Genomic DNA, 26292 nt, shown 5'->3' on the forward strand with positions numbered 1-26292 from the left:
AGCAACAGAATTGTTTAGCGTGATCAGCATCGATGAACAACGCATCCCGACAGAGCGCGTCGGTCTCTCTTCGCTATTGACTAGTTAGACAGGCTGACATTCGCCAGTGGCGACACGTTGTTAGGAGCTGCGGGCGACACACACAACCAACAGCATCCTGGCCTCTGACCTCTGCCTAACCTGTCGGACTACCTCCAACCAGGTAAAACTTCATTGATTGCGACTGTAGTTTCTACGCGTGTTCGTAGTATTGATTGAAGCCAGACATGGAAGCATTTGTATCCAACGGCTACCGTCTGTAGTGAAGCATGTGCGGTATTTCCATCACGTTCATTATGCGCTAGAGATAGAAAGCGCCAGTACTGGTGTCACCACAGCTTGGAGTTCGACATCAGGTAGGCGATAGCTAGTATGGAGGATACATTGCTTAGCCGTGAAAACACAATGCGCGCCCATGTTAAATGTTCATGATATTTGTTTACCTGCTCTATGTGTTATCACCAATGTGAACAACTGAAAATGGCTGTTTTTCTAGAGGGGTGCTGTGCAAATATGTTTGTTACTAAATTTCCATTGTTTCATTGTTTGGGTTTAGTAACAGTTGTGTTTCATTGTTTGGGTTTAGTAACAGTCGTGTATTCATTGTGAACAGCCTGCAGCAGCAGTATCGTCCACAATTCACCATTAGCATCAACGTTATAAACACATAATTAGCATCATCGTCATCCTTGATTAATCATAAGTATTATAATCATCATTATTAGTACCACTATCATCGTTATCATCGATATTATTACTACTAGTATCATCATCATCATCATCATTTTCATCATCATCGCCATTTTCATCAACATATCTCCTTCAACACTTCATGTACATTGCGGCCATTTACACAGCACACTTGTGTGTTGACATCACTCAGTAACCTAGATATGTGAGTCAGTGTGCATTAACCCGTCGCTGTAGTCCGACATCAGCACAGATGTTGAGTGTCGTGCATAACGCTACGTTGTGGGGATTACGAACATATATATAGCCCACATCTCCCGTATTTGTCGGGAGAAACTAAAAATATCCCCCATGGCCTCCGGTCGCTAATTGGGCAGTAATTATCCCCCTTGACATGTGTTTGTACATTGTGTTGACCGAACCGAGCAACACACATTGCAAGAATGTGGACACGCCCCCAGATGCACCTTAATTTCTATTTCAATAAGCAATTAGTCTTTACAGAAATGTCCATGTTCTCGACGTGTTCTATGTCAGAGGTGATGGTTGACACAGAGCCCAAGATGAGGCAGTCATTGCAGAAATATCGATAATGGTATTGATATACTGTACAGCATCTCTACCGTGTCACAATTGTGTGGCGTTTATACTCAGTCTGTCATGCTTTGAACGGTGTCAGTAAGGGCTATCGAACTGCAGTTATTGATAAAACAACATGTGAAACTCAGACAGACAGACAGACAGACAGACACTTATTTATGCACGTCTCACGTCTGTACACAGAGAGTATTACACGAGCAAGTGTGTTATACGACTTATACGAAACGAGTGTGAAATTTTGTATGTACATTTGTGCAGTAAAACATGGTAAGCAAGTGTGACGGCTCTCTTCATTAATGTCGTTTAATTGTTTTATGGCACAGACAACAAAAGGCAGAAACAATGGTTGCTAAGCAAAAGTGATATGTGCACATGTGATATGTGATATATATGACACTGGTTATGTTTCACCATATAGGTAATAAAACATAATATATCATACATATAAACATAGAACATAAGTAAAAGTCCAGAACCACTCAATATGCCTTATGAGAGATAATGGTCGTTTCAAAATCTTATATCATATTTAACCGTACAAGCATATATATAAAGGAGTAAAGGCATAAAACTGGTAATAATTTATGTAATTTCTGTAAGCAGGTTTTGAAAAAATAGTAAAAAATATCAGCACTTGACACAACAAATTATTTGGTTGACTTTATCATATTTTTATTCCATTTTCATTCTGACGAGGAGTATTGTGTCATTTTGGCGAGCAGAGAAAACTGTTTGTTCGACTCATACCTTTAATGTCATTAAACGTTTACTATTACTTTACTAATGGGTTCGCATGTAGTAATTGTTGTCACGGTTATTACTTCGAGCGTCCCTCCCACTGCAATAACTCCAACACGTGGCGAACACCAAATCCACCTTCCACTCTAACCCCTATTTTGACTTCATAGGGCTGTGTGGTAGCCTAGTGGTTAAAGCGTTCGCTCGTCACCCTGAAGACCTGGGTTCGATTTCCCACATGGTGCAGTGTGTGAAGCCCATTTCTGGTGTCCCCCGCCGTGATATTGATGGAACAGCCGCGTAAAACCGAACCCAATCATTTATAGGACGGTGTGGTCCTAGTGTAAAAACGCCCGGGTTCGATACTCTAAATGGGTACAATGTGTTAAACCTGCTTCTGGTGTGCCCTGCCATGATATTACTCACCGCAGTATAAATTCACTCTCTGCTCATTTTCTATGATTTGCTCACAGTGATATTTATTTGTATATTAAAAAACGATTTGTATACAACATACGTGAAACACGACACGTCGACTAGTTGACAGTGATGTAGTGGACGGTGTCTGTAACGGAGTCACGTACGCTTGTCCATGCGTGCGGTAAACATGTCTGTGAACGAGGTACGGCGTTTCCATGGAGACGGAATACGCGAGAAACTAGATTTGAGCTCATTAGTAATTTTGCATTATAAGACATGGCGGTGACACAAGAAATAGGCGTTACATATTATACATGGAAACAAAATAGGACCGCCATCTTGACTAGCGAACGCTTGCTCCATTACACCTCTTGTCACCGGCGACCAGTACGTGATGGTGAGTGAGTAATTATGGTTTTACGCCGCTTTTAGCACTATTCCAGCCATATTCAGCCAGGGGACACCACAAATTACATGACACAAAATACAAGATGGTAGTAAACATTAAAACATGGGACGGAAAACACAAACACTGCTGTTTCCATTTTAGTGTTGTTTATAACAAGCAATCCCTGGATTGCAACTGTATCAATTGGATAGATTTATAACTAGCAATCTCTTGTTTAGCGTGGTAGATATTGGGTAGGTTTATAACTAGCAATCTCTTGTTTAGCGTGGTAGATATTGGGTAGGTTTATAACAAACAATACCTTTATAGCCATGGTAGATATTGGGTAGGTTTATAACTAGCAATCTCTTGTTTAGCGTGGTAGATATTGGGTAGGTTTATAACTAGCAATCTCTTGCTTAGCGTGGTAGATATTGGGTAGGTTTATAACAAGCAATCCCTTATTTGCATGGTAGATAAAGGTAGGTTTATTGATTGACATGGTAGATATTAGGTAGGTTTATAACAAACAATTCCTTGATTGGCATGGTGGATATTAGGTAGGTTTATAACAAACAATTCCTTGATTGGCATGGTGGATATTAGGTAGGTTTATAACAAGCAACATCTTGTTTGGCGTAGTAGATATTGGGTAGGTTTATAACAATCAATACCTTTATAGGCATGGTAGATATTGGGTAGGTTTATAACAAACAATTCCTTGATTGACATGGTAGATATTAGGTAGGTTTATAACAAACAATTCCTTGATTGTGATGGTAGATATAAGGTAGGTTATAACAAGTAATTCCTTGATTGGCATGGTAGATATTAGGTAGGTTTATAACAATCAATACCTTTATAGGCATGGTAGATATTAGGTAGGTTTATAACAAACAATTCTCTGATTGGCATGGTGGATATTAGGTAGGTTTATAACAAGCAACATCTTGTTTAGCGTGGTAGATATTGGGTAGGTTTATAACAATCAATATCTTGATTGGCGTGGTAGATATTGGGTAGGTTTATAACAAGCAATCCCTTATTGGCATGGTAGATATTAGGTAGGTTTATAACAAGGAAGTCCTTGATTGACATGGTAAATATTAGGTAGGTTTATAACAAACAAACAATTGACATGGTAAATTGGTACGTTTATAACAGGCAATTCCTCCTTGATTGGCATCGTAGATATTGGGTAGGTTTATAACAAACAATTCCTTGATTGGCATGGTAGATATTAGGTAGGTTTATAACAAACAATTCCTTGATTGGCATGGTAGATATTAGGTAGGTTTATAACAAGCAAGTCCTTGATTGGCATGGAATATTTTAGGAAGGTTTATAGCAACCAATTCCTTGATTGACATGGTAGATATTAGGTAGGTTTATAACAATCAAGTCCTTGATTGGCATGGTAGATATTAGGTAGGTTTATAACAAGCAAGTCCTTGATTGGCATGGTACATATTAGGTAGGTTTATAACAAGCAAGTCCTTGATTGGCATGGTAGATATTAGGTAGGTCTATAACAAACAATCCCTTGATTGGCATGGTAATGATTAGGTAGGTTTATAACAAGCAAGTCCTTGATTGGCATGGTAGATATTAGGTAGGTTTATAACAAACAATCCCTTGATTGGCATGGTAGATATTAGGTAGGTTTATAACAAGCAAGTCCTTGATTGGCATGGTAGATATTAGGTAGGTTTATAACAAACAATCCCTTGATTGGTATGGTAATGATTAGGTAGGTTTATAACAAGGAAGTCCTTGATTGGCATGGTAGATATTAGGTAGGTTATAACAAGCAAGTCCTTGTTTGGCATGGTAGATATTAGGTAGGTTTATATTGGCATGGTAGATATTAGGGTCGGTTTAACAAACAATTCCCTGGATTCATAGTGGATATTAGGTGGTTTTATAACAAACAACTCCTTTGATTGGCGGTAGATATTAGGTAGGTTTATAACAATCAATACCTTTATAGGCATGGTAGATGTCGGTATTTATAAGAAGCAATCCCTTCTGGCATGGTAGATATTGGTAGGTTTATAACAAGCAATTCCTTGATTGGCTTGGTAGATATTAGGTGGGTTTATAACAATCAATAAGCAAGTCCTTGATTGGCATGGTAGATATTAGGTAGGTTTATAACAAGCAAGTCCTTGATTGGCATGGTAGATATTGGGTAGGTTTATAACAAACAATCCCTTGATTGGCATGGTAGATATTAGGTAGGTTTATAACAAGCAAGTCCTTGATTGACATGGTAGATATTAGGTAGGTTTATAACAAGCAAGTCCTTGTTTGGCATGGTAGATATTAGGTAGGTTTATAACAAGCAAGTCCTTGATTGGCATGGTAGATATTGGGTAGGTTTATAACAAACAATTCCTTGATTGGCATGGTAGATATTAGGTAGGTTTATAACAAACAATCCCTTGATTGGCATGGTAGATATTAGGTAGGTTTATAACAATCAATACCTTTATAGGCATGGTAGATGTCGGGTAGGTTTATAACAAGCAATCCCTTTCTTGGCATGGTAGATATTGGGTAGGTTTATAACAAGTAATTCCTTGATTGGCTTGGTAGATATTAGGTAGGTTTATAACAATCAATATCTTTATAGGCATGGTAGATATTAGGTAGGTTTATAACAAGCAAGTCCTTGATTGGCTTGGTAGATATTAGGTAGGTTTATAACAATCAATATCTTTATAGGCATGGTAGATATTAGGTAGGTTTATAACAAGCAAGTCCTTGATTGGCATGGTAGATATTAGGTAGGTTTATAACAAGCAAGTCCTTGATTGGCATGGTAGATATTAGGTAGGTTTATAACAAGCAACATCTTGTTGGGCGTAGTAGATATTGGTAGGTATATAACAAGATATCCCTTGAGTAGCATGGTAGATATTGGTAGGTATATAACAAGATATCCCTTGAGTGACGTGATAGATATTGGTAGATATATAACAATATATCCCTTGATTGGCATGGTAGATATTGGTAGGTATGTAACAAGATATCCCTTGAATGACGTGGTAAATATATAACAAGATATCCCTTGAGTGGCATGGTAGATATTTGTAGGTATTTAACAAGATATCCCTTGAGTGGCATGGTAGATGTTTGTAGGTATATAACAAGATATCCCTTGATTGACATGGTAGATATTGGTAGGTATATAACAAGATATCCCTTGATTGGCATCGTAGATATTGGTAGGTATATAACAAGATATCCCTTGAATGACGTGGTAGATATATAACAAGATATCCCTTGAGTGGCATGGGAGATATTGGTAGGTACTAGAACAAGATATCCCTTGAGTGGCATGGTATTTGTAGGTATATAACAAGATATCCCTTGAATGGGAGATATTGGTAGGTATATAACAAGATATCCCTTGAGTGGCATGGTAGATATTTGTAGGTATATAACAAGATATCCCTTGAATGACGTGGTAGATATATAACAAGATATCCCTTGAGTGGCATGGGAGATATTGGTAGGTACTAGTATATAACAAGATATCCCTTGAGTGGCATGGTAGATATTGGTAGGTATATAACAAGATATCCCTTGATTGGCATGGCAGATTTTGGTGGGTATATAACAAGATATCCCTTGATGGGCATGGCCTATTTTGGTAGGTATATAACAATAGACCACTAGACGGGACCACTTGTTGCTCAGATAATAAAAATCACTCGGCCGTACAATTCTTGCACAAAAGGTGATTAGATTATAGTCTGTTTCAGCTATTTATAGTCCAGGACCCGGTTGTATCAAACTTTAATGAAGCATTAACGAGCCATTAAACGTTCATTAAGTAATGTGTCATTAAATACTGTTGTACTATGGTTTTAATGACGTCGTGTTGTCATTAGCGCGTCATTAACTTAATGAAGGTGATGGGGTATCATTAGAGCGTCATTAACAGAATTTCGTTTGCGCAGCACTGGATCTACCTACAGCTATGAAATTACACAGAAATGTAGAGTATTAAATGTCCTATTTCATAGTATAAACTCAGTTTGAAAAGTAGACACTGCTAAATGTTACCCCTAATTTTGTTGTGCGTTATAAACAGTAAATTCCTCTGCTTTTTATCGTGCACTGATAAAAAAGTACTGTGCTACTATATTTTCAATTAGGCATCTTTACGGAAAGTGTGAGCGAACAAAATACCCGATACCTTTAGTTTGTGTGCTTATGTTTAACGTTATACACTCAATCTTAAAAATGACTCGCAATATATGTGTTGAAAATGGATTTTCCCCTATGACGTCAAATGGCTACAAAAAGGTCATACGCTTATAAAGATAAGGGGGCATCACTCCGCTATGCTTAATACTAAGTCATTGTAACTCAGATCACTTGGAGAGAATTTCTGTGTATAAGGACACTACATGTTCGTGATGTTTTGATTACGGAAATATCGATAACAATTATGCTCAAAGTATTTGTGACAAACGCGGACCTGGCCAATGATTATACGCCATTGTTTTGTCTATAACACAACATAAACAAATTCAATGCACAAGACATATCCTTTAACAACGTGTGCATATATAAATTTCATGAAATAAATAAACAATTTTTATTTATTATGTCAAATTTACTTAGGTTTAAAATATTAAATGCTGATAGTGAAATTAGTTTCATGAAACCATATGTGAACGATACGCAAAGTATACATAATACCGAAACATGTGAAATGTAATCCGCAGGACAGTGTGTTTATTCTTATTCAACCGACCTTCACCTACAAGGAAATTGCCAACAATGTTGACGTATGACATCACTACCGATGACCGATTTCTCATAAAATGGCGGCTTTGTGGATATGGGTGCCCACGATTTTACGAGGAAACCTTTGCCCATAAATGTATGATGTAAGTAATCGAAAACATTCTGACTATCTGAGTATGGTTATTTGTTTTTATTGTTTTCATTGAAAGAGTCAGAAATGCCGATAATTGCCTATGTCGTTCTCCATGATTTTGCGTCTGGCATGGCATATCGCTGCACATGAATATATCAATTTTTTGTATTGTATCTGTTTTAAATTTTCTAGTTCTTGCTACGATACTCTTTACGTGCATATTCTAAAAGTATTGAGCTAATGCATGCTACGAATAGACAAACTGATGTCCAAAAACTTGAGAAAATGCTGCCCAGTATAAAATCTGATTTTGCTTTGTTTACATTTCTAGCAAGCGCTGTGGTATGAGCACAACGTTCCGTTTTCACACCCAATATGTTTCGGGTTTTTTCTAGACACTTGGTTTTAGTGACAAAGACCAATTGTAATTTGATTCTAAGATGTATGAGGAATTCAGCGATGCATTTTTCACAACTGAATATGAAATATACGTGATGTAACATGACCGGCCTTAGCGAAACCTGTTTTTGTAAACCCTATCCAATATGGTAGAAAGCTCACTTCGGCGTTTGTGTTCGTGTATTTTCCAAAACATCCGAACCGATTCTAGGTTTATCAGCGACGTTTCAGAATTATTTAGATGTGTTTCTCCTCAGCAGTCGAAATGTTTGTTTTTGTTCCGAGGTTTAGCTGTAAAGATGCCATTTTGACAGACGACAGAGAGTAACGCTTTTGTGTTTACGTCGCGGTGGTGGAAAATATTTAGGGGAATCCCCGAATTTAATGAAAATATTTACATTAGGACGTCATTAGATAATGATACGCTAATAAGTGTTTCATACAACCGTTTTTTAACGTTGCCATTAACTAATGATGCTTTAAGGATTTAATGTATCATTAGGCTTTAAGGTTGACATTAGTTAATGAAGCAATGATACAACCGGATCTAGGGCCTAGATTTTCGAAGCTGTCTTAGCGCTAAGATAGTCGTAACTTAATGTTAATGTATGGCACTTACGACTATCTTAGCGCTAAGAGAGCTTCAAAAATCTAGGCCCAGGCATAAGTTAGGTGAAGCTTGTAATTGAAATGCAAGCACAATACAACACTGAACATCTTGTAACAGTCGTTTCCACTCGTGAGAATTCAAGCAACTATTTCAGATTTTATTACAGAATGACATGACTGATATCACCCAGTGTTCATATTTTATTCACAAATGCAGCAGCAAGCTAATCAATATGCACATCACAACAAAACTCATTTATTATTCGTATCAGCTTATCATGTGCACACATTTTACTCTGGTACAGTAACAGGAATGGTGGAAAACACCTGTCTACATTGGCAGAACATGTCCCCAGGTGTAGAGTGGTTTCAGGACACTCGTGGCACCAACATTTTCTTTCGAACATTTTCTTTTTACGAGTACAAGCTAGTTATAGCAAGCAATCCCATGATTGACGTACGTGTACAAGCTAGTTATAGCAAGCAACCCCATGATTGACATACGTGTACAAGCTAGTTATAGCAAGCAATCCCATGATTGACATACGTGTACAAGCTAGTTATAGCAAGCAATCCCATGATTGACTTTTGTGTACAAGCTAGTTATAGCAAGCAATCCCATGACTGACATACGTGTACAAGCTAGTTATAGCAAGCAATCCCATGATTGACATACGTGTACAAGCTAGTTATAGCAAGCAATCCCATGATTGACGTACGTGTACAAGCTAGTTATAGCAAGCAATCCCATGATTGACATACGTGTACAAGCTAGTTATAGCAAGCAATCCCATGACTGACATACGCATACAAGCTAGTTATAGCAAGCAATCCCATGATTGACATACGCGTACAAGCTAGTTATAGCAAGCAATCCCATGATTGACATACGTGTACAAACTAGTTATAGCAAGTGTACAAAGTAGTTATAGCAAGCATTCCCACGATTGACATACGTGTACAAGCTAGTTATAGCAAGCAATCCCATGACTGACATACGTGTACAAGCTAGTTATAGCAAGCAATCCCATGACTGACATACACGTACAAGCTAGTTATAGCAAGCAATCCCATGATTGACGTACGTGTACAAACTAGTTATAGCAAGCAATCCCATGATTGACATACGTGTACAAACTAGTTATAGCAAGCAATCCCATGACTGGCATACGTTTACAAACTAGTTATAGCAAGTGTACAAACTAGTTATAGCAAGCAATCCCATGATTGACATACGTGTACAAGCTAGTTATAGCAAGCAATCCCATGACTGACATACGCGTACAAGTTAGTTATAGCAAGCAATCCTATGATAGACATATGTGTACAAACTAGTTATAGCAAGCAATCCCATGATTGACATACGTGTACAAGCTAGTTATAGCAAGCAATCCCATGACCGACATACGCGTACAAGGTAGTTATAGCAAGCAATCCCACGATTGACATACGTGTACAAGCTAGTTATAGCAAGCAATCCCATGACTGGCATACGTGTACAAACTAGTTATAGTAAGTGTACAAACTAGTTATAGCAAGCAATCCCATGATTGACATACGTGTACAAGCTAGTTATAGCAAGCAATCCCATGACTGACATACGCGTACAAGCTAGTTATAGCAAGCAATCCCATGATTGACATTCGTGTACAAGCTAGTTATAGCAAGCAATCCCATGATTGACGTACGTGTACAAGCTAGTTATAGCAAGCAATCCCATTATTGACATACGTGTACAAGCTAGTTATAGCAAGCAATCCCATGATTGACATACGTGTACAAGCTAGTTATAGCAAGCAATCACATGACTGACATACGTGTACAAGCTAGTTATAGCAAGCAATCCAATGATTGACATACGTGTACAAGCTAGTTATAGCAAGCAATCCCATGATTGACATACGTGTCTAAGCTATCTATAGCAAGCAATCCATTGACTGGTGTACGTGCACAAGCTAGTTATAGCAAGAATTCTCTTGACTGGCGTACGTGTACAAGCTAATTATAGCAAGCAATCCCATGATTGACGTACGGGTACTAGCTACCTAGAGCAAGCAATCCGATGATTGACTTACGTGTACTAGTTAGTTATAGCAAGCATTCCCATGATTGACGTACGTGTACTAACTAGTTAAGTCAAGTCAAGTTTAATTCTGAAGTGGGTAGGCCTTAGGCCCATGTCACTGTTACATACATGGGAGACGTCAGCATTTCATACACTGAGGATATTTTGTCTGACAAGCATTGCTTTGTATACATACATAGCTAAGTTGATCAAAATAGATTCATTATTTGTTGACATCAATGTTGCAAATTTGTGATATATAGGATGGGCAAAGTATTTTTCAGGTATAAATTTGGTTCTAATTTCTTCATAGGCACTACAAATACAAATGAAATGATATTCATCCTCAATATAAAGCTTTTTACAAACTAAACAACTACTAGCTGGTTATAGCAAGCAAGGCCTCGAATGGCGTACTTGTATTAACAAGTTATAGCAAGCAATGCCTTGATTGGTATGGTAGCTAGTTATAGCAGGCAACCTGTTGATTGGTATGGTAAATTATTGAACAGGTTTTCAACAAACAGTCTGAACATTGGCGTGATAGATATTGGGAGGTTTATAGCAAGAAACCAGTTGAAACAGGCCGATATTCTGAAATGCTAACAAGCATTGTCTTGTTAAGGGTGATAGATTATTGGTGAAATAATAACAAACAGATCCTTGGCATGACATAGTGTAAGCTGAGAACAAATTATCAGCTAAGATGAACCTGTTTCTTTATTTGCATCTCAACAACATGGAAAACCCTGAAACCTACTTCAGTTCTGGTGTTCATCCTCTGTTAACCTGGCACCCCATCAACCTCTTCAGAAAGGTCTCACTAGATCACTAGAATCGCTGTGTAAAATGGTTCCTTTTGTATATGTCGAGATGCGATTTTAAGATAAGTTATATTTAAATGCGCTTGCTGAATTATAAAGGATTGATCGCACAGAATGACCCATGTTCAAGCCCTCAACGAGTGACACCATTAAATGTTTATTATATCCGTTGACCTTGAGAGAAGGGCAGGGGTCACAGCGTGGTCCGAGCAACAGGTCCGGTTCAAACAAAGGTGTTCATTCGACTGTGAACAGTGTGGCCATCACGCTTCACTGATTCAGTGTACACGAGGCAGAATGGTTGTCAGCAACACGTTCACATATGCTGAAGAGTGTCATCGTATAATTTTATTAAATAAGTGCATAAAAGTTCAATCTAGTTCAAGATTGTATAAAATTTATATAGTGAAGCTCGTGTCATCGATTTCATTTAATTAGATTTTTATGTGACACTGCACTGCGGATATAGTCAAATATTTAGTCCTGGAACCATATTAAGCACAACCAATCAATTTTGTTTTGAAAAATAAAGCGCAGATCCTGGTGCAACAAAGGGACATAATTCTTCAAAACAATATGTCGTTCACGATTGTGTTTCACTTATGTACCACATATCATGTATTACATTGTATCCCACCTGCTAGCAGATATATTATATTGCGGAATCAATCAGCAACTGTATCTATTTTTCCGGTTGACATAGGGGCCGGGGAGGTGTAGCCTAGTGGTTAAAGCGTTCGGTCGTCACGCCGAAGACCCGGGTTAGATTCCCCACATGGGTGTGGTGTGGTGGATAGCAGTAGTTGTAAGTGCTGCAATTCATACTTCTGTTCAGGGTTGCGTCTCTAAGAAAACTGCTTCAATTCTCCCAGCTTCGCCTTAATTCTGTGCCTGTTTTGGGTGGGATTCCCCAAATGGGTACAATGTGTTAAGCCCATTTCTGGTGTCCCTCGTCGTGATATTGCTGGAATATTGCTAAAATCGGCGTAAAACTAAACTCACTCACTCATTTTAACATATATCCTAAACCCATTCGACACTCAAGCTATGTTTGGAAAATGACGTCATCACATCTATCTCCCCTATAGCTAATTTCGCACAGAATTTCTCTCGCTTGTGAGAGCAATCTGATTAGACGACGCAGGACATTCCAATCAGGCTAAAAACAAAGAACTGTTAGTAACTAGTCCAGGGGTATTTAATAATAATAATAATAACATGGAGACCTTATTCCCTGCATAACGAGGATGACTCACACTTTCAATATTGTACATTTGGAAAACAATATGTTGTTATTTATAAGTTATGGTAAAAAAACATAGTGTGTTTCACTGAACTGGTAAGATCGTGTTAATAAACGAGGTGAATAATGATATACTTACGTTCAGAAAGCAATGTCAACTGCCGTAAAGAAGTGTTTTCAAGAACGTTCAAAAAACATATTTTGCGACTCACTCACTCACTCAGGTGAAGGTTCTATATTTGTTCCCTAATATGTCACTTCCATCTTGCTTGTACTCTTTTCACGCAATATGAATATAGATAAGAATGCTTCTTCAAATGTTATTGTTGGTAAGAATTATACACTCAGCACCTGTGTTCTTCAGTGCCAAACTTCATCATGCTGGTCCAGCAGCTGCTCGAGGACGTGCAGGGATGGTACAACGACTCCATGGGCAAAGCAGGTACGTCGATGTTGTCTGGAAGCACCACGGGGACGACATAGAAGTGGTGAAGTGGGGTGAAATGCTCGATGTACAAGATACTGATAGGATAAAAACAGAAGCGTTATGGGATATTGCTGTTGTTGTTGTTGTTGTTGTGAAGCGTTATGGGATGTTGTTGTTGTTGTTGTTGTTGTTGTTGTTACGAGAATTCAGAGCTAAGATGTCTTTATACATGACGTCTTTTACATGCGTTGTGGGGTGAAATCAAAACACAATCTGGTGAGATTCTGTTCGTCTCGGTATATCGGTATAAAGACTGTCGGTCTGCCCATTAACGTATATTGAAACCTTCGCCAATTTTCAAAATTTCTGGAACCTTTCAGATTATTTTGTACAGTTATTGAAAACATTATTTGATTTCTTTAATATCATGAAAAAGATTTCTGTGCAACTGGGATACGATGACATGCAGTCAGGAACAGCGCGAAAAGCGAGATGCACGTGCGTTAACGGGTTCTCAAGAAAATTTTGAGCTGGCGAGATGACACGTACCCCAGCTGCACAGGCAGTGCGCTGTATGTACCTAGTAATTGCATACTTCCTGCCCCCATGTCATTTTCATTGTTGAAGAAATCATAGAGTTGTAAATTATAGACTTAAAATTATCATTTTCTCTCACTTTGTCAATCAGCAGTAATCATCGATCCAATCCCGTTGGTCGCCTCTTGAGACAAGCATGGGGTGCTGAAGATCAGTTCTAACCCGGAATCTTCTCGGGGAGAGAATTTTAATATATATTTTTTTTACACACTAACACGTATCTCTAACATCATTCCTAACTCTTTGAAGGATACTGATATCTCTGATATCTTTTGATATCAAATAATAAGCTAAAACTGATATAACAAAACACTATCTTTCTTTCTATACCTTTGACACAGCTATATATGGCTAAAAAGTCAGACAGGTTGCTTCGGTAATTATTAAGTCCATGATTGTAACTTAACCAGATTCTCCTTTACTCTGACAGACCCCCGGGCTGTTGATCTCCCCCTCGCCCAGACCCCCGGGCCCATCCTCTCCATCCTCCTCCTGTACATCCTGATCGTCCTCCACGGGCCTCGGATGATGGAGCAGCATAAACCTCTCCAGATAAGATGGCTCCTCGTCGGCTACAACTTCTCAATGGTGGCCTTGTCGTTCTGGATATTTGCAAAGGTAGGACTGAAAGTGAGTGAGTGAGTGAGTTGGGTTCGACGCCGCTTTTAACAATATTCTTGATGTATCGCGGCGTGTGAGGAAAGACCGATGCAGATCTTATGTTGGTTGGTTGGTTCACTGACTGTTTACAAGTTTACACTTTCAAGAAATGATTCCAAGAGCTTTTAAAGAGGAGTGTACATAATTTTCGATTGTTTGCTCTGTAACGCCGCATTCAGCAATATTCCAGGTATATGGTGGCGGTCTGTAAAGAATCGAGTCTGGACCAGACAATCCAGTGATCAACATCAAAATCTTCGTAATTGAGATGCGATGATATATGTCTACCGAGTCAGCGAGTCTGACCACCCGATCCCGTTAGTCGTTCTTACGACATGTATGGGTTACTGAAGATCAATTCTAACCCGGATCTTTAAATGGGCTTATTTGTTACTGTCAAATTTATAGTGATATATATCCAGTGGCTAAAGATTAGTCTATAGAGTGATGTGACTTATCCTAGAACTGAAACACTCTAGTGTAAAATTACCGAGGGATGAAATCACTCCTCTCTCTGGATGAGTGAGTGGTATTAACACGTAGTCGAATTATAGTTTCCTCGTATGAAATACACTGTTTTATAGTCTTGATTTTCAAAGACAACGTGCATAATTGTCGGCATCCACAACTGGAAAAACCGATTTACATAATTTTAAGAGTGAGTGAGTGAGTTTAGTTTTACACCGCATTAGGCAATATTCCAGCTATATGGCGGCGGTCTGTAAATAATCGTGTCTGGACCAGACAAACCAGAGATCAACAGCATGAGCATGGATCATGTGTCAACCAAGTCAGCGAGCCTGACCGCCCGATCCCGTTAGTCGCCTCTTACGACAAGCATGGGTTACTGAAGATCAATATTCTAACCCAGACCTTCACGGGTTCATTATTTCAAGCTAACCATTTAATGATTAATGTATGAATGGGCAAATCCATATTCAACATTCTTTGGAATTATGTTATCTATAACTCACCTGAAATAATTAGGTATTACCTAAGGGAGACAACGTTTACATTCTGTCAATACAGGTAAATAACGACTCATGCTTCTTTCGTTTTCAATCTGATGTTCACATCCAGACACTACACGGACACATACTATGGCAATCGGTTAAAGCGTTCGCTCGTCAGCCGATGTCCGAGGTTCGATTCCAGCATGGGTACAATGTGTGAAGCCCATTTCTGGTATACCCCCACGGTGATATTGCTGTAATATTGCTAAAACCGGCGTAAAACAATACTCACTCACTATGACAATCTGATATTATAGTCCGTTTGGCTCAAAAGCGGACCGATGAATTGCAATCTAACTCGAAAACTAATAAACATAAAATACTCAATGAAACGCTGATCATAATCAAAACATCAGACCAACTCTGTGAGGTTTTTGCAGAATTTTTGTCCTAAAAATAAAAAAGGTTGTTTAGCAATCTATCATTAAAATATTGACACAGTTCACTATTTGTTACGAGGGAGGAGTGCAGAGAAAGGGACAGCCAGGTGTTCGAGAAGCACGTTCACAGACAAAGTTATTTATTCATTAACCTGTGCTGTGCCGTCTCCATCCGTTCTCGAACACCTGGCTGTCCCTTTCGCTGCACTCCTCCCTCGTAACAAATAGTGAACTGTGTCAATATTTTAATGATAGTTTGTTAAACAACTTTATTATTTTTAGGACAAAAATTCTGCAAAAACCTCACAGTTGGTATGATGTTTTGATTAAGATCAGCGTTTCATTGAGTATCCTATGTTTATTAGTTTTCGAGTTGGGATGCAATTCATCGGTCCGCTTTTCAGCCAAACGGACTATAGTTTGTTGCCGTCAGTCAGCTGGAATATTGCTGTGCGGCCGACATGTGTACTATAGGCTCTGTATTCACATTATTGTCAGAGTGAACTATTAAATCTGTGTATATACAGATGCTGATGGAGGATGCTGACACAGGTATAGTATGGCCAATAACAACAGACACTAATACCGCTTGTCCTATACAGGTAGCATTGCCAGTATTAACCATCTGTGAAACGTCAATGCCAGAGACTAACCAGTCTCGATTATCCGCCATGACAAGCCCTTAAACCAGCGTCACAGCCAAAAGCGCTTACTTATCACTTCAAAATCATTGCTTCAATTATATACGCTATTTAATGCTTACACAGCAATTGAGACACATACATGTACATCGTACACAGCAGCATTGTAATCCATTTTCTAACTGCATCTCATATTCACTTACATCTCATTTTGGACCACCTAAAGCTTGTGGGTTCGAATCCCAATTCGTTCACATACGTATACTGTTTCTAGTTTTGTCTGAACAATATTCGTTCACGTGTCTTTCGCACAACAACTTTAAGGTCTATGACCGCCATAAAGTATTGTTTCATGATATACTACTAGGGGGGTAGGGTAGCCTAGTGGTTAAAGTGTTCGCTCCTAACGCTGAAGACTCGGGTTCGATTCCCCACATGGGTAGAATGTGTGAATCCCATGTCTGGTGTCCTCCGCCATGATATGTCAGGAATATTGCTAAAAGCGGCGTAAAATTAAACTCACTCACGTCTGACACTGACAGTCACCAGCCTTGTACATCAGTCTATGATTGAACATGCATATTCCACACACAATCACACCAAATATCGACCCCTGAAGATCCGGGTTAGAATTGATCTTCTTGATGCTTGTCGGAAGAGGCGACTAACGGGATCGGGTGGTCAGACACGCCGACTTGCATTTATGTTTGCACATGTCATCGTATCCCAATTGCGTAGATCGATGTTCATGCTGTTGATCACTGGAATGTCTAGTCCAGGCTCGATTCTTTACAGACCGCCGCCATAAAGCTGGAATATTGCTGAGTGTGGTGTAACACTAAACTCACTCACTCACACCACACATCAGCCAGTCAATGATGACCACTAACACCGAGTCGCCACAGGTTCATTGACATCATTTGAAACCTCGTTGACGGTTACGTTGTCAGCCATTTTGTCATGCTGTACTTGACATACACAAGTCTTGCAGTGCAGCGTCACTGTGACTTTGGGAGTATTCTGTTTCCATGGAGAACTTATTGGATGTTTAAATAAACAATTTGTTCCGTTGGCAATGGTAAAACAGTAAAACAGTAAAACTTCTTTGTAGAATAAACTGTAGATTGTTCGATGGCTTAGTAAATATATGTTTGAGGCACGCCAAAGTGAATACCGCGTTGGCAATGGTGAAAAACATAGAATAGTTTGTTTCATGGAAAACGTCACAAAATCAAAATTGTTTTGTATAAATTATAGATTGTTCGATGGTGCTTACTAATAAATGTCTTGAGGATTTTACCTTGAAAAAAACATAAACTGTTAAACATGCGTAATTATATTTCAGACACTGCAAATGGCGGTCCGAGGTCGATTTAGTTTGGTTTGCCAGCCAGTGGACTACACAGATAAACCTGATGCTGTAGAGGTGGGTGTGGTCCGACCAAATCAGGTTGGAATGACATGAAACGTAGCGTTCATTTACGTCACGATCTGCATGCAAGTGTGTATGTGCGTGTATGTATGTGTGTATGTGAGCCTCTGTGTATGTGCGTGCATGTGTCTAATTACTAGTCTGGACGAAAGCCTTTTATGTGGTACTACCCATTAAGATACGATGTCGCAGTTTAACTTTAATGACCTGCTCAGACACAGTGTGCCAACACAGGCCGTCTTTGACCCATCCTCTTTGTGCCGAGCGCCAGGCAGGGTAACAACAAATACCTTCTTTAAACGTGTGGATGTATCATACCAACGGGGATCGAACCCCCGACTTGAGAAATGGAACGGCTTGTGGGCGGTGTGTTTGTATTGACGATGAGGTACAATGACAAATACACTTCTTGCATGAACCCAACGAGCACTGCGGCACACTCCATCGTGGCCCGGCGTCAGTGGAATGGACTCTTCCTTTGCACGTGGACGTCGGCGATCCCAAAAGGAGGTGAACACCTGCGCCAGGAATGATGTTGTGTTCAAAGTCAGAATATTCATTCAAATCATTCAGTTTTACATAGGACACGTGGCACACGTCCATAATTAAGAACGTGGTTGTGATCTCCATGTCAGTTTACACTAGCTTCGCTAGCACACATCTGCATACAGATTTATTCGAATAATCTAATTCAGGTGGAGTCATTTAAAACAGTTTGCGTCATAGGCGGTGTGTGTGTGTGGGGTGTGTGTTCGAAGAACCCGCTGACACCCCCACCGACCCAACCCCCTCTGGATCCGCCGCTGTGCGTGCATGCGTGCGTGTATGCTTGCTAGGGGGATGCATAAACAAGTGACAGCGAAAGAGCACTGGTCGGAAACAGTTTTGCCAACTAAATGTCTTAGTGGGGGAAAAATACTTATTTATTTTAATTCATTTCAGATGGAATATTATATGTGGATTGTTTGTGAAATGAGGGAGGTTTGATGGTTTGGGGCGGTGCACAGAAAAATTTGTACATAACACGGTGAAATGGAAGATCAGAAAATGTGTTGTTTGGATCACTCTCACCCTCGGGTAAAATTGGACTCTTCCTCTCAAACATATTCATTGATTCAGTTGTCTGGGCTTTCTATTTGTGTCTAGACTTTTGTACCAGGAATTGCAGCCATTCTGTTCTTTCAGACTTTTCATAGACGTTTTTGTAAACACTCGTCCGATGCTGCTAAAACTACGTCTCATCCTATCAATCTTACTTTCAGGCGCTGTATACAGGATGGCTGTTTTTCTTTTCGAAGATTCTAGAACTAGCAGATACGGTAAGACAAATATATCAAGAGTGAGTGAGTGAGTTAAGATTTAAAGTCACATCGGCAATATTTGAGCCATATCGTGACTAAAATATATCAAGAGGGACCGTGGGTAGTTTAGTGGGTAAAGAGTTCGCTAATCACGCCAGAGGCCGGATTCGATTCCCCAAATGAGTACAATATTTGAAACTCGCAAACGATGCTCAATGCATAATTATGATGTTTTGTTTTGTTGGTTTGGCTTGTTGTTGTTTTGCTTTGTTGTTGTTGTTGTTGTTCGGGGGGTTGTTGTTGTTGTTGTTGTTGTGTGTGTGTGTGTAGGTTATTTCTGTTTTAATGACACACTATTCTAATCACATCAATATTCCCACTAACTGACAGCGGCAAATGTCGGTGTCAGTGTAGGCAGTTCGTGTGTGAAATTTAATTTTCAGGATCTAGATTAATCATCCATATTGTTCTATTCGGACACAGTTCATCAAATTTTCTTTACTATTTGTTTTTAAACTGAAAAACAAAAGAAACTATGTCTGTTGATTTTATCATGTATTTGATTTTCAAATATAAGTATTTTAAGTGAATGACATTACACATATAGGGGTAACTGTGCTGGTGACTGATCAGTACTCGAAACATACTTCTACATGGTTGCTAGTTTTTTAATACAATTCTATCGAAACTTCTAAATTTTCTAAAATCGCATACCAAGAAGTAATGATAAAACTGGTGTTTTCGGCACATATTTATCAGATCAATTTTCAAAAATGGTAGGTGAGGTGAGGTGAAATTGGGTTTTACGTCTTGCTTGAGAATATTCCGCTCATATGACGACGTGCATGCGTGTGTATGTGTATGTGCGGCTGTTTGTACTAGCCCAGACAAGCTGGTTTTATAGTGTTAGCCCACTGAGATACCATGCCGCAGTGAAGCATGAATACCCCACTCAGACACATTATACTAACTGCGAGCCGACCAGTCCTTGTTGTACCCATCAATGCCGAGCGCCAGGCTGGGACCAACAAGTACCATATTTTAACGTCTTTTGGTATGACGCGGTTGGGGTTCGAACCCGCGACCTTCGGCTCTCCGGGCGGACCAAAAATGGTAGGGGTTATGTGTTTGCACATTCATTTTTCCATAGTATTTTCCGAACCAATGCATTTTTTTTTCGATATTACCCTTTCGCAGATTCATATTTACAAACTGTCGAAAAAAAGATTGATGGCTGAACTAATATGAAAAACAACAACGGTTGTTTCGATCTTCAGTTGCATTAAAAGCAAGGTTCTTTCTCGCCTTACTTTATTCGTTTGTGTACATCCGGAGTAGACTAGGGTCCGGCTAATGAAATGAGTATCGGTCTAATTTTGCTGCTCATGCCGTTAACCACTGGTTTGAGTGACACGGAGTTGTTTAGTACAAGTTGGTGTTTGATATGACTGTTGCTCCTGTGGTAAATAGAAATAATATTGATTCACTCATCCATCCACAACTTTTAAAGGGGAACTATCAATTGGCATACGTGTATCAACATTTATAATTTAATCTCAACTTATATTTTGTTGTACGTATTAATCTAGAGGTTGATTTTTACCAAAATTAAACCAACACACAGTCTCATTTTGACTCAGTACACAGATTACAAAGCATTTACTCCGTCCAAAATGGTAAGAACGCATCTGAGAACATGGCCAGTCTTTAAATACATACAGTGAGAGATTAGTGGGATTTTCGCCACTTTAACGATATTCAAGAAACGGGCCGTAGAACGCCAAATATGAAATTACGGCACAATATTTAGGACAAGCGAACGCTTCAACCACTAAGCTAACCAACCTGACCTTAATTGTAATACGCCCCTATATGGCAGAAAAGTGCCTAATTTACGTTAAATTTTATTTTATTTGTAATACTTTCGTGACCATTTCATTATCAACGTTTCTTTAATCTCCGAAAGTTAATATACGAGAAACTATGGCAACAAGAATTCAGTTTCTCTTCTGTGACAGCTGTCACCGTTGTCAAAGGCGTAAAAAACGCCATTAATGCCGGTCCTTGCTCATCGACGTATAGCGAGAGCAGACCCACCTCGCCTGTTCCACCCTGACATCCAATCATACGGCGTTGGGCTACATTTCAATTGTATACATTTATGATTAATAAAACACACGTGTCGACAAGAATAGCATGTCATAGAAGCAATAATTGGAATGATATTGTGTCGCACTCGTTGCCTTAATATAGCAGACCATGCATCCTTAATGAAATATGGACTAGGTCGTTGTGTTTCGTTGTGTTGTTGTGGTTTTGATCAGTACTTTTTTCGCTTTTTTGTTAATACACATTTTTCATATCGAATACATTTGACAATAAGCCTACAAGAAACCTGATGCTCGGTAATGAAAAAAAGAAGGCCGTTTGTTTAAAAAAACTGTTTTTTAGTTTAATTTGATTTACTTGTGTAAACTATTACAAAAATGCATTTAAATATATTTCTGCAATTTACATTTTTTCATCAATCGTTTTCCTATCGCTTATGCGTATTAATTACATGTTCATGTTTTTTGCTTTACAGGTATTTTTCATTCTAAGAAAGAAAAACTCCCAGGTGTCGTTTCTACATGTGTATCATCATACAACTATAGTTGTGGTCACGTGGTCAGGGATGAAATTTGTATCAGGAGGGCAAAGTGAGTAGTTGCTTCGCGGAAAAAGACAATCATAAATTATTTATTTTGCTTCAGGGTCATAATGACGTTAGAATTTATATTCAGTGTTTTGAAAAACATTCCTTCTGGACGTCCTAAAAAGATTTAAATCTAAATCTGAAGTTTATAAAACACACTGAAGTTGAAGCTTCGGTTTAAGCCTATTTAAATACCACTACACTAATAATGGAAGATACAAACACAATAATGAGCCATAGAAATTCCATGCAAAGTAATTCATCAATGTAAATCTGGAGTAGCGAGTGGCCAATGGTAACCATGAGGCGTAAAGGTGCGGTGGGGTAGCCTAGCGGTTAAAGCGTTGGCTCGTCACGCTGAAGACCCGGGTTCGATTCCCCACATGGGTGCAATGTGTGAAGCCCATTCCCGGTTTCCGCCGCCGGAATATTGCTGGAATATTGCTAAAAGTGGCGTAAAAAAGCGGCCTCCAACATTAACACTGGCGAATGGGCCCGAGGTGTATATCCTCATAGAGTGGAGATAAAATTCCCTGCATGATCGAGGATGATGGTGTTTTTCTGTAAGTCTGTTTCACTTCTCTGTAACAGGTTTTGTGTACCCGTTGCTCAACTCGCTGGTACATGTCATAATGTACCTTTACTATGGCCTGTCAGCCATCGGGCCAGGCATGCAGAAGTACCTCTGGTGGAAACGCTACCTCACTATATTCCAGCTGGTAAGTATCACATCATCACGTGCTGCAGTCGTCACTCCTCGCCTATTCCTATTCCGCAAAGTCTTCTCAATTCGAAGATTAATCGGTCCCCCGATCTAGAGAATACCTAGAAGAATGTATAAAAACACGAAACAAGAATGATTTGTAAGAAAAAGTAAAAAACTTTATGGTCTAACTATATTCTTGGTTCCTTTTAAATCTTTTTTGATTGTTTTAGGTATATATTTTGAAATAGGATAACTTCATTTTTGGTCAAAATATCAATCTACTTGAATATTTGAATACTTTGATTCATGGCGACATTGCGACCAGCTTGAACGAACCATGAATTGTTGAGAAAATGTAAGGATTTCAGTCTTCAGTCTTTGGCCGCCTTCTTGACCTGTTGATCAAACGTATGTGGCGCAGATTTCGATGGCTTCCAAAAGTTTCTGATTCTTGGTGGATAGGATTTCAGCTTTGTCAAACTGGGATAGATGACTGGGGAATGTTTGTTGGTGGTCTGAGAGGGATGATTTGTTGTCTGCCTTGGCTGTTGAGGTTTATCTTCTTTTATTTGGTTATCTAAGAGACGGGAGATTTCACCTATAGAAGTGTCACCACATTCACAGAGTATGTTGTTGATAGCGCCTTTGTGCTTTATGGAACAATGGTTACCACTGTTATTGTTGAGGATGGTTCTGACGGATGAAGAGCCTGTGAAAAACGTTTAATTTATTTGACTCTAACAAAAAGTATCCATTCTCTAACAGTGTGTATTCAGCTGCAACAACATACATCTTATATTAAAACGGTTTGAATTGAGATGTCCTACTGAAATTACCCCCGATTCGCTCAGATTGCCTTTCCATGTATTACATTTAAATACAATGACATAAGACAAAATTATGAACTCTGATGTGTCCATACATACACAAGTCGTCACGTGTCTGTGCGTACAGTTTTCAAATCCCTTAACTATCACAAACTGCTGTAGACGAAGAAACTCAAAGCCCCTTGCTCGCCTTTATCGAAATATTGATTAATGTCCGCGCAATATCCGCTGGGAGTTGACCTTCACTTGGCAGTGGCTGAAAGTATGACACGTTTAGCATCAGTATAACCTTCCTCGTCTCGACAGGGGGGAATAACAGCAGGGTATAACAGGATTCGCCTTGAAAGGCGACTTTCGTGATCAAAGTTTCTTCACAAGTTATAAGCAAGTTTAATTAGCTCAACCTTCAGGGGGTTAACAAAAAATACACTTGATCACAGTACGACTGACTTAAGTGCATCGCTTTAACAGCGTGATGTCACGAACACTTCTTTGGTCGATTTTGAAAAGTGCGTGCCTTTAAAGAATTCTGGTAGTTTTTAATAACATTAATATTAAAAACATACGTGGTTTTGGCACTGGGAGCTGAGAAATACCATTCTTATCCATTTAAATATGGGGATGTTTCAGGAACAATTTGTTTGAGTGAGTAAGTGAGGGAATGAATACCATAAGTCGGACACTTGGTTTCGCTCGCGTTCGGGAAATATATTCTGGCACTGGTTTCGTAAAATTAGTATGACATACATGCGTGCGTAATAATTTCGTTTCTACGCCATCTTAGAAAAACATAATTTTCGAAAGACGTCAACAATCTGTAGCTAAGACGTCATATTTCGGATTTCGTCATTCGAACTCGGCGCCACAATAAGTTTCGAATGACATATGTCGTCCTGATGACGTAAACAATGCACTGGTGTGTGTTTGAGGGTGTGGTGTGTGTTTGAGGGTGTGGTGTGGTGTGGTGGGTAGCAGTAGTTGTAAGTGCTGCAATTCATACTTCTGTTCAGGGTTGCGTCTCTTAGAAAACTGGTTCAATTCTCCCAACTTCGCCTTAATTCTGTGCCTGTTTTAGGCGGGATTCCCCCAAATGGGTACAATGTGTGAAGCCTATTTCTGGTGTACCCGCCTTGAAAATAGAAGCCGTGATATTATTGGAATATTGGTAAAAGCGGCGTAAAACTATTATACTCACTCACTCGTCCTGACTATGTCTTTAGGTTTAACTGCACCAACACATGCTCTTGGATTTCACCAACGTGGTAAACGTCCAGCTTTCGTCCCATATTAAGCTTACACAGCGTGATGTAACTGAAATATTGTGCTAAATGAACAAGTTGTTCTAACTGTCGAAAACACAACCCATTCTCTTTATCGACCAGACTTGGTTACCTGTTTTAATGGGGTATCGTTGTGACACAACTGCATGGGTCGATGTCAGTCATGATGCCAGTCACGGGATTGCGTTGTCCAGATTACTGACAGAAAGACGTCATATAGCAGGGAATATTACTCAAGATGGCGTCAAACACAACCCCTCATGTAGAATTGAAAACAAATATTTCATGTATATTTTGTAAATTTTATGTAATTGTAATATGTATTTTACAGTTGTGTTTTTTCTATTCCAGACCCAGTTTGTACTCATGCTTACCCACGCAGCCGTGAACTTCTTCGTAGAATGCGACTTTCCTAAGTTGTTCGATAAGCTGCTCTTTACATATGCTGCCTCCATCATGGCGCTGTTCCTTAACTTTTACTTCAGAGCATATATACAGGGCAAAAGGCCAGCTCCCACCGTCAGTAAAACCCACAAAGACAAATAACAACGAATTCTTCATAGCAGCCATGTTGTCTGGAAATTACTGAAGAAAGTCAAGTGTTTGGGTTTTTAATTTTTTAAAATATTTTTTTCCTTTTTTTTATGCCCAGGGAACATGCAAATGTTAGTGTTATGCTCAAAAAAATATTCTTCCATGAGACAAGAACGGCGTTTTCCAGTGAGTCTTGAAGTGTTATCTCATTTGGGTTTACAGAAGAGTGAACGGAACTGTGTTCACCCTTGCGCACCACTATGTTCCACCAGTGTTACTTGATATACTCAAGCCAATAATGGTTGTCACCCCCTCCCCACCCCCAACCCCCACACACCTACCCACACCCCTCTCCAATTAAAAAAAAGAGGGGTGTGACAACCATTATTGGCATGAGTATATAACAGCAATGATATAAACGAATGACATCATTTGTCCCAGATAACGGTAACAATAACCGTAGTCAGTGAATTCCCGTTATTCTGAGCGCCGTTAATTAGATCACCGTGCCGATATTAGAACTTTGTGCCGATATTAGACCATCGTGTCCGATATCGAACTGTTATGCCGATATTGAATCATATTTGCATAAAGAAACCCAAACCGTATGAGAAAAGAAGCAATTCCTATTGTGGCATTTCGATTTGGTTGTAGAAGACATGGCGCTCAGAAATGACAGGGTGTGAAAAAATATCCAGAGCAATATGATAAGGCGACCTTATTTTTTAACATTCGGAACTGGTCGTTTAAGTTCGTTTTCAACAGACATCAGTCTGATGGTCTGAATGCTTCGATCTCTTGTACCGAAATCTCAGAAGCTTCAACGCTGGTAGGAGATAAAAAGAGAGGAATGGTTGTCATGTCAGCAGAGAATTATCCGGTATGTG

General features: G+C 39.2%; 1 protein-coding gene across 1 annotated transcript; it reads left to right on the forward strand.

The window, feature by feature from the left end:
- Positions 1 to 230: 230 nt before the first annotated feature.
- On the forward strand, positions 231 to 25685 carry LOC124290764 (elongation of very long chain fatty acids protein 4-like). The gene is made up of 8 exons (XM_046727588.1): positions 231 to 395; positions 13277 to 13354; positions 14367 to 14554; positions 17976 to 18056; positions 19325 to 19381; positions 21948 to 22062; positions 22650 to 22777; positions 25223 to 25685. The coding sequence occupies exons 2-8, from the start codon at positions 13291 to 13293 to the stop codon at positions 25415 to 25417; spliced, it is 828 nt and encodes a 275-aa protein (XP_046583544.1). The 5' UTR covers positions 231 to 395; positions 13277 to 13290; the 3' UTR covers positions 25418 to 25685.
- Positions 25686 to 26292: the final 607 nt, after the last annotated feature.

The sequence above is a fragment of the Haliotis rubra genome, unplaced genomic scaffold, assembly GCF_003918875.1.
Source record: "Haliotis rubra isolate DU_JTF1 unplaced genomic scaffold, ASM391887v1 Scf473, whole genome shotgun sequence".
NCBI classification, from domain to species: Eukaryota; Metazoa; Mollusca; class Gastropoda; order Lepetellida; family Haliotidae; genus Haliotis; species Haliotis rubra.